Source organism: Phascolarctos cinereus, unplaced genomic scaffold (assembly GCF_003287225.1).
Source record: "Phascolarctos cinereus isolate Bilbo 61053 unplaced genomic scaffold, phaCin_HiC Scaffold_1;HRSCAF=81, whole genome shotgun sequence".
In the NCBI taxonomy this organism is placed as follows: domain Eukaryota; kingdom Metazoa; phylum Chordata; class Mammalia; order Diprotodontia; family Phascolarctidae; genus Phascolarctos; species Phascolarctos cinereus.
This window is the reverse complement of record NW_027555514.1, coordinates 105,052,300-105,072,344: the sequence shown is the minus strand read 5'-3', so window position 1 is coordinate 105,072,344 and position 20,045 is coordinate 105,052,300. Positions and strand designations below refer to the sequence as shown.

General features: G+C 39.8%; 1 protein-coding gene across 2 annotated transcripts in view; it reads right to left on the bottom strand.

Annotated features, from left to right (window-relative positions):
- Nucleotides 1-2,299: 2,299 nt before the first annotated feature.
- Nucleotides 2,300-20,045, bottom strand: part of ATP6V0A4 (ATPase H+ transporting V0 subunit a4) — a 75,754-nt gene continuing 58,008 nt past the window's right edge. For both annotated transcript variants that reach the window (XM_020998123.2, XM_020998122.2), the window contains exons 15-21: nucleotides 15,213-15,331; nucleotides 13,579-13,795; nucleotides 8,970-9,071; nucleotides 7,039-7,155; nucleotides 5,664-5,781; nucleotides 4,563-4,734; nucleotides 2,300-2,968 (exon numbers count right to left, since the gene is read on the bottom strand). In XM_020998123.2, the coding sequence (XP_020853782.1) occupies nucleotides 2,875-2,968; nucleotides 4,563-4,734; nucleotides 5,664-5,781; nucleotides 7,039-7,155; nucleotides 8,970-9,071; nucleotides 13,579-13,795; nucleotides 15,213-15,331 (939 nt within the window). In that variant the 3' untranslated portion in view covers nucleotides 2,300-2,874. The remainder of the gene's footprint in view (nucleotides 2,969-4,562; nucleotides 4,735-5,663; nucleotides 5,782-7,038; nucleotides 7,156-8,969; nucleotides 9,072-13,578; nucleotides 13,796-15,212; nucleotides 15,332-20,045) is intronic.

The following is a 20,045-nucleotide window of genomic DNA, read 5'->3' as shown; positions in this document are numbered from 1 at the left end:
TCTTTCACAGTTGATCATTGTTATAATATTGCTCTTACTCTGCACAATGATCTGGTTATTCTCGCTTCCCTTTGCATCAGTTCATATGTCTTCCCAAGTTTTCCTGAAACCATCCTACTCATCATTTCTTATAGCACAATAGTATTCCATCACAATCATATGCCAAAACTTGCTCAGCCATTCCACAATTAATGGGCACATGACGATTGTTTTCAAGCATTTGAAGGGCTGTTTATGGAAGACTGATTATACTTGCATTACTTGGCCCCAGGGAGGAAAAGTAGGAAAAATGCATAAAAGTTGCAGGGGCAGATTTAAGTTTGGTTTAAGGAAAAAATTTTTAAATTAGATCTAAAAGTAGAATAGGAGATAATAGCCTCCTCCCACTGGAGTACAGGCTAGATGAAAATTTATCAGGGATAATGCAGGTGGGATTCCTGTTCAGGTATGGGTCGTATTAATGGACTCTAAGATTCCTTCCAACTCTCAGATTCTATGTAACTTGGCGTCAGGAGGAAGGTGTCCCAGACAAGCTGACAGTGAATCCAAAACTGGGAGCTGTATCCTGATATCCTTACAAAGAGGAACACTGAGGAAATGGGGGGAAAAAACTGAGGCCAACCTGTGAAGGCCCTTCCAGCTCAAGATCTGTGACCCCTCTATAAGTAGGCAGCCATGAATGGACAGGGAGATCTTTTATGATCTAATTCAAACCTATCTTTCTAGCCTTATTACACATTATACCTACTTCCCATGGTTATTGTGAGGATCAAATGAAGTAATAGTTGTAAAGTGCTTTGCAAACCTTTGTTATTGTTCAGTCGTTTCAGTTGTGTCCAACTGGGTGTTCTTGGCAAAGATACTGGAATAGTTTGCCTTTTCCTTCTCCAGCTCATCTTATAGATGTGGAAAGAGAGGCAAACAGGGTTAAGTGACTTGCCCAAGGTCACACAAGGCCAGATTTGAACTCAGGAAGAGGAGTTTGACTTCAGGCCTGGCAGTCTTCGCACTGCGCCACCTAGCTGCCCTTGCAAACCGTTGAGGGCTATATGCATGTTAACTACTATTATCAGCTATTCCTACACACACATACACACACACACACACACACACACACACACACACACACACACACACACACACACAGGAATGCACTTTCTCCTCAACTCCACTTCTTAGAATTCTTAACTGCTGGGGCAGCTAGGTGGCACAGTGGATAGAGCACCAGAATTGGATTCAGGAGGACCCGAGTTCAAATCTGACCTCAGACACATAACACTTACTAGCTGTAAGACCCTGGGCAAGTCACTTAACCCCATTGCCTAGCCAAAAAAAAAAAAAGAATTCTTAACTCCCTTAATAACCAACTCAAGTGCCACTGTCTCCATATGAGGCTCTTCCTAATTCTCTCTGTTGTTATTTCCCTTTACCTACTATTTTGCAAATATTTCATATTTATTTCTCTCTGCCATGTTTTTCACACATTCTTCTCATGCAGGAGTTGTTCAGTTTTTGTCTCTGTATCAGCCCTTAGCAGGCATTTAAGAGAAGGTTCTAGAGCAGGAGCAGGGAACCTGAAACCTCGAGGCTACATGTGGCCCTCTAGGTCCTCAAGTGCAGCCCTTTGATTGAATCCAAACTTCACAGAACAACTCCCCTTAATGAAAGGATTTGTTCTGTAAAACTTGGACTCGGTCAAAAAGCCACATTCGAGGACCTAGAAGGCCACAGGCTCCCCACCCCTGTTATAGAGGCAATAGTGGAAAGAGCAGGGTTTGAGGGAGGGATTTATCAGTCACACAAATGCAGGATTCAGGGCCTTCATCTAGTTTGGAGGGTCCTGAAGGGCTGCTGTCTGAAACCTTGCTGACAGCAACTTGCTCTTTCTCTCTAGAATTCTATTTTACAAATCATGAAACCTGAACCATATTGGCAATCATCTTCAGTTACTCCGGCAAAACAGCAAAACAAAGCAATCGATGATTTCATGTAGTCACACTTCATTCCAAAGGATTTAGCAGTCCAGAGACACACAGAGAAAGAGAGAGACCAGCCCACCAAAAAGAGAACATTATACCTTCTTCCTCCTCTCTGGAGCAGAAATTCGTGAGAAAGCGCCTAATCTTGTAATGTAAAACCCTAGATAAGTGAGAGGAAAAGGTTCTGGGAAGGCTGTTAGATAAGCATAATCCCTTTATGGGATTAGCTAGGGACCCCTCTTCATCCCGCAGGTTGGCTATGAAGTCAATTCACTTTGCTTTGGGGCTTTAGAAGAAAAAAACAACACTTCAGAAAATAGTGAGTGACTCAATAGTGATTTATTCCCTTTCATAACAGAAAATTACAAAACCAAAGTTCTTCCTGGACAGATGATAGAAGAGTGGTAGATTAGATTAAGGTCTAGCTAGGTAATCTGGATATGTAGGTGCTACTGTTCTGGCTTTGCCACTAGCTAAGGCTTTGCTTCTCCTAGTTTCTACATCTGTAGGATGAGAGGAGGGCAGTGTCAAGCTTAGTGACCTCTGACACCCCATTTCTGCTCCAAATATTCTATTAACAAGCTTCTGCTTCCTTGTTTCTCTAACACCCTGTTCACCTGATTCACTATCAAGACCTCAGTTTAGGCCCAATGACCTTTTTTTTCCTTTCCATTTGGCCCATGAGCAGAAATCTTTTCTCTAAGGTATGGCTAAGTCCTAACAGATCTTCAGGCTTAGAACCAAATAAAGCAAAGCTTTATATGTCAGATTAGTTCAGAACAATGACTCCATTGAGCTCCCTGCCCAGGACTGATTTTTAAAGAGACTCCGTTAGTTTAACTGAAAGAGACACTTGATCCAGGACCCTGGGGGAGCTACCATCGGCATTTTAGGTCTACTCCTCTGCTGTTCCATCCAGGATCTCTTTAAAAGAGAAGGGAGTAAACTTGCAGCCGCTCCCAGTGTAGAATTTGTTCTGGAACTCGACCCTAGTGTCAGAGATTAGAAAAGGCAAGTTAGACACATGTTGGCTGAAGGTTAGAAGCTTTAAGACAGGAACATTTGTAAAAGTGCTGCACGTGGTCCTAAAAAATGTACCAGATGTGGTCAAGTGATAGCCAAAAACACTGTCCACAATAAGCACTTGAACTAAGTGTTGGTTTTCTGTCTAGCCTTTCCACCAGTCTACACCTCTTTCATACCTCCATCTCCTCTAGCTTTCCCTGATTTCTTCCTCCCTCCTTCCCTCCCTCCCTCCATCTCTCCTTAGGCTTCTGCTTTGGTGGTTGTTTCCATAGATAATATACTTTATGGGAAAGTTTGTTGAGAAAACAAAACATACCAATACCCCCACTCTTGTTGGAGTGGCCAAGGGATTGTGGAGGTGGGAGAGGGATTTCTAACAACTCAGGAGTGATCTAATTTCTGAGAGATGTATACATAATTCTCTCTTTAAAGGAGATGTGGTTGTTCGGGAAATGCCCATAGCAATACATGAAAAATAGAAACAATGACCAAAACTGGAATGGGGGTTGGTCCTCAACTGAGGCAGCAGACTGCATCTTATACCCACATAGCAAAGACCCTCATAGTCTAAGAGATTTGTCATCAGGTAATAGGATAATGTAGCATAGTGGCTAGCTAGAGTGCTGGATTCAAAAATCAGGAAAACCTGTATTCAAATCCCACCTTGGGCATTCAGTGGCTTGTGAGACCTTGAACAAGTTAACCTCTCAGTTTACCCATCTGCGAAATGGGCATAATAATAGCATCTACTTCACAGGGTTGTTGCGAGGATCAAATGGGATCACATATGTAAAGCGTTTTGCAAACCTTTAAGTGTGATACAAATGATATAAACGTTAGCTATCACGACAATCTCCTCTTCCCTGAGTGCCCCTCATTGAAATGTTCTGTTCCTCACTGAGCATTAGGTCCCATAGAGCTTTCTGCTTCTCCCCTTCTCACCCTAGAAAGGAGCTGCACATACTAAGTCAGCACGTTTAGCTTCTTTGGGTTGGTGGCCTTCCTTTCTCTAGCCACAATGCTCATTTTTTAGCATCTCCCAGTCCTATCACTTCTTTTACTACATCACTGCGTAGTCGGGGGAGCAAACATGACACATGCACACGTGAGAACATGCGCCCCTAGATGCACCCTGGCCCCGAATACAAGCATGAGATGCCCCAAGTTTGTCCCCTTCTAGTCTCATGGAGACTTGGCCACACCACCAATGTGGACAATGACCCTGACTGGAGATATACACAGACACAATGACTTGCCCTTGCAAGGAATCTGTAGTGTTATTTATTTTTATAGTCATTATTATTATTATTGTCATTATTGTTCTTGCGATGGATGCTCAAAACAACCTTCTGAGGTAGGTGCTATTATTATCCCCAATTTGCAGATGAGGAAACTGAGGCAGATAGAGGTTAAATGAGTTGCCCAGGGTCACTCAGCTGTGTTTGAGACCAGATTTGAACTCAGGTCTTCCTGACTCCAGATCCAGACCAAGGGGAATTACAGATGCAGAGATTAACAAATTACCATAAAAGATTTTAAGGCATGGATAACACCTACCAGTGAAGTCGAAGTGCATGCAGGAAGGCTGACAGACCCTCCATGATCAGAAGGATGGCTACAGTCAGAACCGCAAAGATGGCAAAAATAATGAAGACTGCAATCAGGCCTCCCCAACTTCTCTGGTGGAGGCCAATGTTCATCACCATGGTCCAGAGCACTTCTGACAATTCTGTGAGGCAAGACAGAGATATCCTTAAACAAGTAACACCCCTCCTGATAAACATATGGTTTGGACTACCTCCATTTCCCTATATAGGAGGATATATGCATGGATGAAAATCAGCTAGACTGACTTGAGTCCCTAGGTAAAAGCCTTGAAATCTTCAAAGGAATTTACCAATCCCTACGCTCATCTGATGATGGGTATATTCAAAGGCACCTGGGGCCGTTACCCTAGATTGTTTAGAGCTCTGTTTCTCTTTGTTCTCCTGGATATAAAAAAACATGGGACCAAAGCACCAGGGGTAGTGATGAAATGGACCAGGCTTATGCCTCCTTATGGCCTTTGTGTCCTTACACATTTCAGTACATATAATCTTCCTCCTTCCCTCCCTCTCTCTCTTTCTCTCTCTCTCTCTCTCTCTCTCTCTCTCTCTCTCTCTCTCTCTCTCTCTCTCTCTCTCTCTCTCTCTCTCTCTCTGTCTCTCTCTCTCCACCGCCCCCCTTTCCCCTCTACCAATGCAAATCTAAAATTGTTTTGCAACTTACAGACTAAGAATGTGGCTTGGGGCACTGATAGATTAAGTCACTTGCCCAGGGTCACATACAAAGCATGTCAGAACCATTCAGTTAAGAACTATCCTGTTCTCTTGTTGTTTACTCCTAGACTTTTCCTTTGCTGTTTTGGGGGCAGTAGAAGCCCAGCCCTCCTAAAGCCTGAACCCTTCCCAAACCCCAAGCCCCAGAATCATTGACATCTCCCCTGAAGTTTATGGGGTAGCCATCTCACTTTAGATGTATGTGATACTTTTATAAAAGACCCTTCCTTCTTGAAGAATGAGTACAAATGGGACAGATATATCAGGACCCTTCCCTCAGACAGCCACCCTGACTTAACAATACAGAAGTGACTGAGATGATCAGGCAGTAATCACTCACGTGAATGAGCCAAGCTGAGAGCCCAGAGCCGAAGATACGATGCTGTGTTGGAAATGCAGCCCAGGCAGTACTCAATGGTGTGGATAGCTTGGTGGACAAAGATGTCTCCAAAATTGAACTGAAATGAATGAGGGAGTAACTATTCTGGGACCACTTCACTCCTTTCCCCCTTCCTATGTTGATTCCGAAGGAAAATGCTTAAGAATGTATGCTGACAGACAAGAAAACGGAATATATAAACACAGCAGAGAAGTAGGTAGAAATCAGTTTCTGTCCCCCAAGAAATGTTAGCAATGTAAGTTGGGAAAGGAGAGACAGACACATATGTACGTGAAATTACTACAGAAGAAAAAAATAATGTGGTTTTTAAAAAGGGTTAAAAAAATAAGGATACACATAAGTAATCAGGAGAGAAGAGAACAGAGTCAGCTTGGACTCATTAGGAAAGTATTCTTGAGGACTTGAGTTTCTAGTCAGGTCTTAAGTGGTCTCATGTAGGATGGAAGTAAAGGGGGCAGACAGTACCTTCCAGGTTGGGGAACAAGATAAACAACAGTGCACAAACAAGGATGAATGAGCTGAGCTGTAGGGTGGGGAAGAATATAATAAATTGGGGATTGACTAGAGCTGAAGGGCTGAGGGAAGGTTGAAGAGGTTGGCTGGAAAGACAGACAGTTTACAGAAGGACTGTAACAATAAATCAAGCAATGAGTATTTACCAGCTCCCCCCTAATTATACATACTGTGGGAGATACAGAGGTATAAGGTACCACGAACTAATCAGAAAACAATTTAGTGTTAAAACTTCCTAGTACTACCTAAAAAACAGTAGGAAGGAAAGTTGAGATTTGACAACTGACATTTGGAAGGTGAATTGGGATTCTGATACAGCAAAATAGTCTAGAACAGGATTCTTATTCTTTTTGTGTCTCATGTAGCCCTTTGGCAGGAGGGCGAAGCCCATGGACTCTTTTCAGAATAATGTTTTTATTTTGTAAAAGCACTTTAAACACATAAAATAAAAACACAAGAATATAAGGAAACCGATTACATTGAAATATAGCTATCAAAAAATTATTTTAGTTCATATACTGCAAGTTAAGAATCCCTTTAGACCTTGACAATATTGCCAGGCATTAGTTATTTTCTGGTACCTAAAGTTAACAAAACTCTGCTAGTTAAAAGAGCTCATAATTCAAATTTTTACTAATTATGATTGTGGTCTTCCATAAGTTTAGTTGGATTTGGCATTTTACTGTAAAGGCTATGAAATCATGAATAAGATGATTTGAAAACTTTCATGATATTTATTAGATTTTACTTTCCAGCTTGGTCACATGCAACATGAAAAGGCACCCTTTCATTCCCCAAGTACCTCTTCTTCATGGTCATCGTGTTCTCCGTGGGCACCAGCAAAATCCCCCTTGCCAGCACTCTTAGGATGCCCATCTACCTCGATTTCTATTGTGGCATCCTGATTGGTAATAAGGGCCTGCAATCATCAGAGAACCAACCAACATGAAAATAGTAACTTGGGTTTTATCTTCATTAAACTAAATTTACCCTTACAACCTATATAATAAGTAGAATGTGTCATGTGCATAACTACCACACTATCTAGGTAATTCACACAAATAATATATTTCAATTGTCAGAAATAGAATAGAGTTTTTATATTGTACAAATGTTTACTCAACATTTCCAAAATGATATAGCAATAAGTTGGGTTTAACCAACCAATATAAAAATTATATCAATGCAAGGAAGAGCAATAAAGGGAAGAAAGAGTGATAGAGGTAAACAAAGGCACAGGGGCAGAAATATGGAGGTCAATGAACAGAGATCAGTTTGGATAGAAGCTAGAGTTCATGGAGCAAAGGATAGAAATTGGATCTATGACTTCATTTGCAAAGGCCATTCCCAAGTGAGGAAACTCACTTTACCAGCCCAGGTCAACAATTTCTGTATAACCTACAATTCATTTATACAGCCAGTATGTCAGAGGCAAGATTTGAACCCCGATACTCGTGGCTTTCTATTCATCATGTCATGTTTCTGAAATAAAATTGGCAAAGTAATATCATAGAAGGCCTTGAACACCAAGCTAAAGGATTTAAACTTTATTTGGTAGGCAACTGAGAACCACTGAAAAGTTATGAACGAATCTGTGCCTCACATTCTTCTGCTAGCAGTGTAAGAATAAACTGAAGGGTGGAAGTGAGAAGACCTATTAGAAGACCATTGCAATGGTCCAGGGAGGTGGTAATGAAGGCTTCTGCTGGTTTGGTGGCAGTAAGAAGAGGGAGGGATATAAGAGATATTGCAAAGGTAGAATCAACAGAACAATGAGGGGAAGGAGGGAAAATGAGAGAAAGTTCTTTATGCAGGGATAAAATAAACTGACTGCCATATGATTCTTTGATCACCCAATATTTTCTGAACTCACTCAAATTGAATCTAAAAACATTTGCAATAACTAGGAAGTATTTTATCCCATTACATCCCACTCAATCATCCATACTTGTAATAAAAAATGCAAGTGATCTTTATTTGATTTGGGGATACAACATGGGATTTCTTTTTTTTCTCCCAGATGGTTAACTTTCCTAATTCAGTTACTGGAGTGAGGTTTCCCCTGAGTACATGCATGCAGTTAGCCAAAGAATAAAACAGACAAATGGTTAGAGATGCTGGCCTGAAATTAACTTTAGGCCATAGATAATACCCAAGACTTGGAATCAAATATATTTAACTTTGCTTATATTAAGTTATCTCTAACAGATCTTGTGACACAGTTTAAGATAGCTAAGTAACTTATTTCACTTTAGGCTAACAATGAAGAACTCTTTAACATAAATGATTTATGCAATATAACCAAATGTAGCCTTATTGCTCAAAATGAACAAAACTGAATGGGTATACATTTAAATAAATCATTTAGCTCTATTTCTAGATTCCATACAACATCAGGTCTAATTTTGAAAAACTGTCTTAAGTGATGCCGCCCCTCTCAGACCACAGGTGTCACAATAGAACCAATCAATCAAAACAGTCCTTATCCTCATGGAACTTACAGGGACTGGAGTAAGAAAAAGTAAAAGTACTCTCAATACTAAGCTAAAATAATGAGCTTGTACCATATCCCTGAATAGGCAGCCTCAATCATGCCCATTTCTTCAGTATTTATCAATGTAAACCAAAATCTGAATGAAGAAGCTCACAAAAGGCAGGCCAGTCCCCAAGCATTTTCTCTGCAGACGTATACACCCACTTTTCTCTGAGCTGCATCTGAGAAATGGTTCTTACCTGAGATCTTCGGTGTCTGGCTCTAAGGATAAAAGGTTTGATCAGGAGCATCCATGGCACAGAAATCAAAGCAAAAATAACCAGGAAGCTCTGGACTTCTTGCTATCACAGACCAAAGAAGGAGATACTATTATCTTACTGTGGCTACATAGCTATCACGTAACAATGACTATTGTTATTACATATCATTCTCCAAATTATATATACATACATGTATGTATGTATATGTGTATATGTCTATAGATACATACATACACACACACACACACACACACACACACATATATACACATACATATAAAATTTTTTAAAAGAAGCACCAAGCATTTCATGGACACCATTCTTCTCTACCTCATTTCTGGAGTAGATGGTGCTCCTGTTTCCAAGCAGGAAAAGTCCAGCTCAGTGAGAGAAGAGATCTTAAAAAGCTTGGAGGTAAAGGCTACAGGGAGGTGAGAACTTGAGGCTACCTGTCCAAATTTAAAATCCCCACCCACCATCATCCTTTGAGATTGCCATATTTAACTCCCTATCCCCTCTTCTTTTGTATATTACCCTTTCTTTAGGTTTTGTTTTATTAAAGCAAAAATTAAAAGCAAAAAGATGATTCCCACCTTTCCCCTGACCCCCACCCCATACACATAATTTCTCCCTTGGAAGGTCCTTCTACTGGCAAAAACAACAAGAGGCCTTCTAAAGGCTGACAAGGAGTGAATAATACTGTTTTCTACAAGGAACAGAAAGAATCCTTTAGCACTGCTCACACCTCTTCAGCTGTTGTAGTCAAGCTTTTAGAGGATCAGGCAGGGGAGAATTATTCTCTGCAAAGTCTGCAAAGGTCATCTTGCTTGCCAGTAGTAGGAGCCACTTAACCTTACAATTCCCACCCTCCCCCTGGTTTTAGCTGTAGCACACCTGCTCAAAAAAAGTGGGAGGGGTGTAGGGAAGAAAGGAGATAAGAGATTACTTGAATGTGTCCCTGGGATTTACTGAATCATTACCTCAATCTTTTACTTCAGCTCTTCTCTACGTGGCAAATACTGCCCTTTTGTGTGAATGACTTATAGGACAATCATAGTTCAAACTACAGTGAGAAGGACTTGGCTATCTATTCTAGTTTCATCTCTACAAAGTAAAGGATATGGACATTTCACCAGAATTATACAAAAACCTTTAATCTTATTTACGTTAAGGAAAGGTGAGTCTAACAAAGGCCATCTAATATCTACAGTGATGGTGTGGGGCAGGGGGGAGAGAGGAGAAAATATATCCAAGGTGTTTGACTAGCCTTCTATGTTCAAGGATTTTTTTGTTTAGTAAAGGGAGCTTTGATTAATATTATTAGACCTTGAGAGTGGTTGGTGAGTTGTGGCCCTTGATAGGAAACATATGACCTGGGAAATCAGTTCAACAACCATTCCATCTCTCAAGAGCAAGTTTCCTCTTGAAGAGTCTAATAGGTGCCTTTCAAATTTTAGGGGCTTAAAAAATGTTTCCTGAATTCCAAGTTTCAGTAATATAAAGCAATCTCTACAAGCACACCAAAGGGGCATAGACATTCCCATGGCCAACATACAAGCAAAGAGATATGAAAAGCCAATGGCAACATCAGTTTCTAATACAAACTCATTTGTGAAACACTACAGGGAAGAAGAGAGAAAGATTACAAGCATTACTACTTCTCAAACTGGTGGAAAGCAATGAAAGGGAAATGAACTTATAGAAAATCTGTCAGGAAATCAAAACAAGTCATTTATAGATTACGGGAGCAGAAGGAACACAGCACATAGGCAGAAAATGAGACAAATTAGTTAATGATCAATTCTTATCACCAAAGACAATGGTGCTACCACATTTTAAGTCTACTTCAGTACTCAGTGTACTAATGAGGACTTGGAAATATATTTAAAGAAGAGTGTCTATACCAGAAAACATACAAATAGAGGAATCTGTGCTGGAGGAAACATAATTTTGAAAACTTGAATAAATCAGTTTTCAACTTCTCCAAGTGCAAGACACCAAATGGCTAATATAAAAAAAAAAAAGCCCACTGACAGTATTACTACAAAAAAAAAAAGAACAATTGCCTTCTTTCTCATCTCTTTAAAATCTTTATAAGAAAGCTAATTTTAACACCAATATTGCCCTACTGATACTACCTAGCTGCCAATTGAGGTGCCTATGGGATATTCTTTTTTAAATCAGTGCATGAGAAATCTATAACGAATTATCTAAACCTTTTTGAACCCACTTATTCTTTTAACCTGAATCGCCAAAAAAATAAAAATTGCCAATGACCCAAAGGGTAATGGAGAGACTCAGAGCACACAAGCAGACGACAGCATGTTATCAAAGATGACTTGTCTGCAAAAACTTGCATAAGGAAAAGTAGGCAGGAGATGCATGATCAGAAAGGGAGGTGGGCAGTTTTGTGGCAAGATCAAGGGGTGACACAGGGGTACCCCAACCTAAGTGCTGCTGCATTGGTACAGCATATACATTGGTCATGAAATGTTGAAAGCCCCTCCAGAAAGTCTTGCCACATGTGAGACCTGTTGTGGAAGAAGTATTTGAGAATGAAAACAAGAATCACACAGGATGAGAGAAATAGGTGGCTTGTGAACAGAATCATTGGGAGGAGAATTCCTCCCACCAATAAGATCAAGTGAACTATTGAAGTATTTAATTAAAATGTAAGCAGTTTAAATAGGTTGTGTCTTATTTAGAAATTTACTCCATATCTGATTTATTTAGTAGTATCTGTATGAATGTTGTTCAGAAAAATAAAAGATCTGCATCCTATGGGAGAAAAAAGGTATCATGAAAAGGAAAGGTTTTAAAGACCCATTACAGAAAATCATTTAAATATGTGAAGAACATCAACTGTTATCTAATATAAGCCATCATGAAAGTCATGTCTTAGACTAAAGACGGAGTAGCAACTGAATGTCCAAGCTTAACTGTGACGTGCACTGGCTGTGGGGTGAGGTCTGACTTTAGCCAAAGGAAATAGCAAAGTGATTGTGACTTTCCAAAGGACATATTCCAAATATCAAAAGAATAGAAGAGTATCTTCAACAAGTGAAATTTACAGAGTATCACTGAATCATTTAGTATTGTTTAATCATCCCTGGAACTTGCTTAATGAGAAAGCAGCCTTGTAGGGGTACCTCTCCATTTAAGAAAACTTGATATACCAAAATCCATTTATAAAAACAGTTCACATAGTGAGATGAGGGTGAGATATATTGCTCATAGGATCCTAGAATGTTGGAGCTGGAAAGAATGGTGAGATCACAGATTTAGAGTGGAAAGGAACCTTAGAGAGCATTTAGAGGCCAGATCTCCCTTGTTTCCAGGTGTAGTACTCTATCCATTGGGCCATGTTGCTTCTTTTCCTTAAAGGACATCTAGTTCAGTGATGTCAAACTGAAATCCAAACTCTAGATCACCTAGAAACTCTAGATCATCATTATCTATGTTGTGTTGTGTTTTTATTTATTTTGTTAAACATTTCCCAATTACATTTTAATCTGGTTCCCTGCTAACACATTAAACCTTGTAGGAAGTGAGTTTTACACTTCGGAGTCTAAATTTGCATTTTATAACAAAAAAACTAAACAATTAATACCCAGAGATAAAGTGACTTGCCCAAGGACATACAGGACAGAATTTAAAGCCAAGTCTCTTCTAAGTAAAAAATGCAAAAAAAAAAGTCCATTATTTTTTATTTCCTATAAGCTTCTTTTAAATATTCACCTCTTCCAGGTCCATTAAAAAAACATTTTTTAATGGATTGTTAATTACTTGATAGAGACACTGAGATGGGTACCTCTTTTGCAAAGTCTTTCCTGATCCTCCCAATTGCCAGTCTTCTCTCTCTGGAAATCCCTCTGTACAGCCTTACTCAAGCACATGTGTTATTCTCCAGTAAGCTTTAAGGGCAGCCAGTCTTTTGTACTCTAACGGGTACAGTCCTTTACACATAGGATGGGCTAAAGGAATGCTTATTGAATTGAGAAACTTGAAGCTTAAGCATTAGAAGACTGCCCATCAAAGAACAATTAGAGATCCAATAGCCTCAATTTGTAGGTGAGGAAACTGAAGCCTAGAAGTGAAATGACTTGTCCAAGATAACATCCACTAAGTCATAAATGCTTCCTTATAGCATCTATGGTCATTTCTATTTAATGATCTATGAAATATATCCCTGAAATGAGTACAGAAGCAAGGAAAAACAGAGTTCAGTCTCATTTCTAACACTTCCTCTCTTTGAAGGTAACATAATACCTTGGAAAACACACTGGGCTCTGGAGTCTGAGGAGCTGGATTCAAGTCCTTTCTGACACTAACTACCTGTGTGGTTTTAAACAAATAAATTAACCTCACTGAGTATCAATTTCATTATCTGTAAAATGAAGAGGCTGGACTAGATTGGCCTCTGAGATCCCTTTCAGTTCTATATATATGATCCTTCTATCCTAATTTAATTCAAATTAAATTCAACAGACGTCAACATTTCAGTAGACTAGTTGCTTAAATCAAGGAACACTTGTCCATAATTGCAATTTAAATTTTCTTTCACATGCACCAAGACAAAAATGAATACCTGATGTGCATACAAGGGCTTATTGGTTGGGTCATCGTAACTGAACAGGAACATGTTGATGAAATGGATGAGGATGCTTGGGGCACTCCGGGACGTGTGGACATCATACTGGCACCATTTAAAAATGATCATGAAAACAAGGTAGCCAAATAGACAAAGGATAAAGATCATCTCTGGAATGAACTGTAGAACGATATTTATAGTTTTCCTGAAGTATCTGTGAAAAAGAGTAGGGTGGAAAAGAGATTTTAAAAAATACAACAGAAAAATATCTTCTCTGTACGGATCCTGGATGACCTGGTTGGAGGAAATCCTAAGCAGTTTCTAAGCTAATAAAGTAACTCAGCAGAGACCTGGTATTCAACTCATTTTCCAGACTTCATATTTCAAATCATGGCAAGTCTCCATGATAACTGTTCGACTGCTTAGCAAAATCAGTTTTTCCAAGGTTCACCATGGGATTGGGAATGCTTGAAGGCTTAAAAGAAGTGGGAAAAAAAGAGGGAAAGGAAAAATAAGTAGAGAAGAAAAGGAAAAAGAAAACATAGATGGTGGGATGGGGTAGGATAGGGAAGAGAAAGTCAATGAGAATGGTAGCAGTTGACCTACTGCCAATGTCTATGCCAACAGCAGGGAACCTGCAGCCTCCAGGCTACTTATGGCCCTCTAGGTCCTCAAGTGTGGCCCTTGACTGAATCCAAACTTCATAGAACAAATACCCTCCATAAAAAGATTTCTTCTGGAAAACTTGGACTCGGTCAAAAGGCTGCACCCAAGGACCCAGAAGGCCACATGTGGCCTTGAGGTTGCAGGTTCCCCACCCCTGCTATGCTATAGGTTGGTCACTCTTGCTTCAGAGCAAGGGTTTTTAACCTTTTGTGTATAATGGACCCTTTGGGCAGTCTGGTAAAGCCTCAGAATAATGTTTTTCAAGTGAATAAAATTTGTAGGACTACAAAGGAAACCATGCAGTTATCAAAATATTTAAAAAAGCAAGTTCATCTGACCCCTGCTTTTGGAAAGTTGACAACCTCAAAAGTAGCTTTGTAAGTTGTATTCTTTAGGCTCTAAAGAGGGAACTCCAAGGAGTTCAGTATTAACAGAGCAGATATCCTTGAGGGTACTTAGAAGCCTTCAGGTTGGAGCTCCAAGGAGTTTTCCACTTTTGATAACATGGGCAAGAAGGAGGCTGAGAAAGGCAGTAGGACATCTTATGCCAGCTGCATTTAGGTATGAAGCCTCACTTAAGGGGGAATTTGCTTAGGATCATAAGGAAGAGAAAGTCTCAAGTGAGCACCAGCCCCAATCCTCCATATCTACCATTCACCAGATCACAGAACATTTGTGGCCTCCTGGGCACCTAAATAGTTCCAATGCTGCTTAGCTAGGAACCACACCTATGATAAGGGGCAAGAGGAAGAACCAATTTAAACTAATTAATTAGTTAATTTTAATAATTAACTAATATTAAGCTAATAATGTTGGTATTACTAGATCAGCCAATCTTTATTAATCACTGCCAACCTTTCTTTCACAATGGGCCCAGGAGAAAGTATCAAGTGGGTAAAACATTAACTGGTCAAATAGTTGGATCCAAACATTCAAATAAACACATGGCATAATACAAAACTTACACGTGGTTAAAAAGGCTAAGAATAACCCCAAAAACCATCTGGATGATCCCCAAGATGACAGACATCTTCATTTTATAGGAGTTCAAAAATGTGAGTTTGTTTGAAGCAATATTCCAGACCTAGGTGGGAAAGATAGAAGTAAATATATCAGATAAGGGTTTAGGAAAGGTTTTTTTTTTTTAAATTGGGGCAGGGACGAGGCCTTCTATTTTTTCCATATTCCCTTGTAAAAAAATTCACTGGGTTACTAATTTAAAATAGTTCTGTTGTATTCAAAATACATTGCAAGGATTCAGAAGAAAAAGAAAATGATTCTTTCATGTAAGAGTTATGTCTCCTATTTTCTGTTTTTCCCCTTCTTTTCTATTTTCTAAGTGCAGCTAGGTGGCACAGTGGATGAAGGGCTGGCCCTGGAGTCAGGAGGACCTGAGTTCAAATCTGGCTTTAGATACTTACTAGCTGTGTGACCTTGGGAAAGTCACTTAACTGTTTGCTTTAGTTACCTCATCTGTAAAATGAGCTAAAGAAGGAAATGGCAAACCACTCCACTATCTTTGCCAAGAAAACCCCAAATGGAGACATGAAGAGGAGGACACAACTGAAAAACAACTGAACAACAATTTTCAGTTAGTAGTATCAGTTACCTATTGTTGAAATCTGGAAGTCATTTTAATCCCTTCCTCTACCACAGGGAACAAAGTAATTCTGTCATATAGATAACCCAGAAACTCATTTGAAAATGCAAGCCCCTTTTCTTCTAGGTACAATTAGCCATAATTCTTACAAGCTTTGGAAATGCAAAAATGTGAGCGGAATTGATGCCAACCCATTTATTCAGCAAGATTTGGGTGGGAAGGGGGAAGGGATTGAACCTTTGATTTAATTGGCAAAGGGAACTCAACAAGGAAAATTTCCTCTACCAAAACAGATCAACAGTTACTCTGCAATTCACAGCCTCAGAAATGACTGGGAGGTGTTGTTATATGCCCAGGATGACACATACACTATCAGAGACAGGAAGCAAAGCCAGGTCTTCCTGGATGCTCAGGACATTGGATAGAGTATGACGCTATGTACTTTAACACATTACCTCTCAAGTTTACTCAGACATAGTATAAATAAAGCACAGTTCTTTAAATGTAGCAGATAATAAATGTCCATCAAATGGATTTTAAAAAAAATAAAACCTTGACAATGCTTTTTCCTGCTTTACCAAAGGCAGTCTTAGAAAAGGCAAATGGCTGGCATTAACTGAAATGGGAGAGAGAAGTTGGTTTGGGATTGTCTGAGAACCTAGGGGCTTTTTTTTTCTAACTGAAGATAAATAACTGGGGCAGCTAGGTGGCATAGTACAGAAAGCTCTGGCCCTGGAGTCAGGAGGACCTGAGTTCAAATCTAACCTCAGACACTTAAAACTTACTAGCTGTGTGACCCTGGGCAAGTCACTTAACCCAACTGCCTCACCAATAAATAAACAAATAATTAATTAAATAATTGAAAAAATGAAAAATAAAAAATGAAAATAAATAACTGGTCTTACCCTCCTTAAAAGCTTAAATGTATTATACTACCTAAAGCTCCTAGTTTTAACGAAAATTATGTTTCCTACAGTAATTGCATAGAAAAAGGTGGTGATTAATTAGACAAATTAAAATCTTTAAATTAGTAACTTCAAATATCCTTGTTTTCCCCATTCATGGGGAGTCATGACTGTGAAATGTATTAAAAGAAAGTAAAGAATCATTCAAAACTCTTAATTATTCAACTTCATTACCTGCTAACAATAAAAATTTCTGGTCACTTTGTATGATTTAATTCATCAGTTTGACTTTTTGTAGCCTTGTACTTATCTGCTTAAACTTTTAAAAAATCTGTTGCTTACCATATACCAGAAATAATAAAAGTTTTGTAACCTAAAAAAACATTCCTAGAGAAACTTACACCTGCACATCAAGGTTACTTAACGACCCCTGGCAAGAAAGTAATCGTTTATTCATGAATTGTGACACCGAAGTGGTGTAATACTTCTTTAGCCTAGGGCCAATGCCCTGAAGCAATGGTTTTCACTCTCCTTCAACTGTTATCTCCAACCCCATTCCCTTCTAGGTGTTCTTGCTGGTAAAGCAGTTTGGGGGTTTTGATGCCCCTCTCAGGATAAACTCACTTCTAATGTCATCATCTACCTCTAACTCAAGCTTCCACAGACCCTACTTCCTTCAGCCTCCTCTCCCCTGATTGGAAGGTTGGAGGGCGGAGTCCCAAACTCCTTCCAATACGTTCCTTTATTGCAGGCAAAAACTGGATTCTCAGCTCACTCTACCTTGCTACTCTGCCTGATTTCTATTCCATGGGCACAAGATACTCCCTGGTATTCCCCTCTCTTTTCTGCTTCTTATGTATCTTCTCCCCAAACCTGACCACTTTCGATTGTAAACTCCTTGAAGGCAGGGATCATCTTTCTTTTTATTAATTGTATTTAACACAGTACCTGGCACGTGCTGTTATTTTTGTTCAGTCATCTTCAGTCCTGTTGACTCTCTGTGACCTCATTTGGGATTTACTTGGCAAAGATACTGGAGTGCTCTGCTATTTCTTTTTCCAGCTCATTTTACAGATGAGGAAACTGAGGCAAACAGGGTTAAATGACTTTCCCAGGGTCATACAGCTAGTAAGTGTCTGAGGCTGAGTTTGAATTCAGGTCTTCCTGACTTTAGGCTCTGCGCTCTATCCACTGCACCACCTAACTGCCCCCCTGGCACATAGTAGCCACTTAATAAAGCATTACCCCTGATACTATTAGGACAGAAGTCAACAGAAGTCTTGGCTTGGAGACATGAGTTCCTTCCTTCAACAACTATTGGTTGTATCCTAATCTCTTTCGGTCTCTGTTTCCTCATTTGGAAAATGAAGATAATAACAACTACCTCACGAGGTTGTTGTGAGAATAAAATGAGCTAACTTATGTAAAGCACTATAAATCTTAAAGCACTACCTCTAATTATTTTTAAATGACTACTCTTACTACTACTCCCTTGTCCAACAATGTGACTTTTACTTCCTGAAGTTGTGAACTCAAATATGCCACATGAAAATCAGACAACAGAAATTCTGGTATACTGGGCAGCAAAGGGAGATCACCATTTGAGGGGTGGGGGGTAGGCTCCTTCCCCTATTAGAAAAGGTAACAGATTTATGATCAAAGGCCCTGGATTCAAATCCTGGGCACAGGCGCTAATCATTCTGCTTCTCTTTGGACCTTCCATTTCCATGAGGAAGTTAGTGGTTCTTAAAGTGTGATCCCAGAATGCCAGGGGCTCCCCAGGACATTTTCAAGGAGTCCAGGCAATCCAAACTATTTTCATGATAATTCTAAGTTGTTTTAATGTCTAATATTACAAATATCAATAGCTATACTTCTTTGGAAGGGGGGTCCCCAAAGATTTTAAAGAGTTTAAAGGGATTCTGAGCCCAAAATGTTTGAGATTACTAAAATCTTCTTGAGCTTCAAAACCTACCATTTAAAGGATTAGTGAGGAGAGGGGAAGTCTGAGGGAAGGAGACCTGTAGTTAGACAAGGATTGTGGGGAGCTGCAAAAAAGGAGGTGACACCAGGTTGCCACCTCCAGCAGGTCTCAGGAATAAGCTTCAAGCACCCAGAGCCCGAGCAAGCCTTGCATCAGGGAGATATTTAGGGGAAAGATGATCCCAAAGGCTCTGTTCCCATTTAACGTTAATGCCACTATCCCCAAAACACACACACACACACACACACACACACACACACACACACACACACACACACACACCCCTAGGATTGGCAAATATATTTTTAGAGGAACTCAGAAAGTCCCATGCTCCCTCCTTTCCCCAATATAGACCAAGCAAGCAAGCATTTATTAAGCGTTTGCTATGCGTCAGGCACTGTTCTGGGTACTGGTAATACAAGTAAAAAGAGTGAAGTTATCTCTTGTCTTTAGGATCCGGAGCTGTAAGCAACCTAAGGGACCATTTCGTCCAGGCTCCCCACCCATGATTTAGTCCAATTCCTGAATCTTACAGACTGTCCCCCACCCCCCATCCTCCCCACCTGCCTGTTGATACTCGAAATTGCCCTCATAGGGAACAAAGCTTTTTATTTTACAAGGAAATGAAAGATTTACACGTGCTTGGGTTGGTGGGAGGGTGTACCCTGAAACTAGAAAGTGTGCAGGGAGAATGGGAAGGCTTGGGGCAAAGTTTTTTTGCCTGTTTCACTTTGCCTGGCTCGATTCCGTCTGCGTCTAACTCTGCAGGACCGGGAGCCATGTTAGGCGAAGGGCAGAACAGAAGCATTTGCTGCCAACATCTCAGTTGATGGCCCCCTCAGAAATCCTGGAGGTTTTTCTGGAAAGCAAGGCTGCCACCTTGTGGTTGATGCATCTAATAACTATGGCTTTTGATCTTTCACCAGATCCGTTTAGACTTAAGGTAGGGTCAGAAAAAAAATGGTTATTTCATTAAAATCTAATCATTAGCATAAATGCCCCAGAGTTTCCCAGAAGGTTTTATAAATATGCTTTGCACAGGTCACTGAGTAACTCTATATAAGTCCTAGTCACAGCTAGGATCTCAGAAACAAATAGTAAAAGCTACCCCTGCGCACCATTCTACAGATTATTTCTTTCAAGAATGGTGGAAATATTAATTCACCAAAGAGCAGAAACCCTGGCTCATTTTTCCTCTTCCAACACACCTTAAAAAGAATACAATGTGGGTTTTTAATAATAATAAATGACATCTAGAACTCTTGAGATTTGCAAGTGAGCTTTACGACAACCCTTCAAGGCAGGTGTT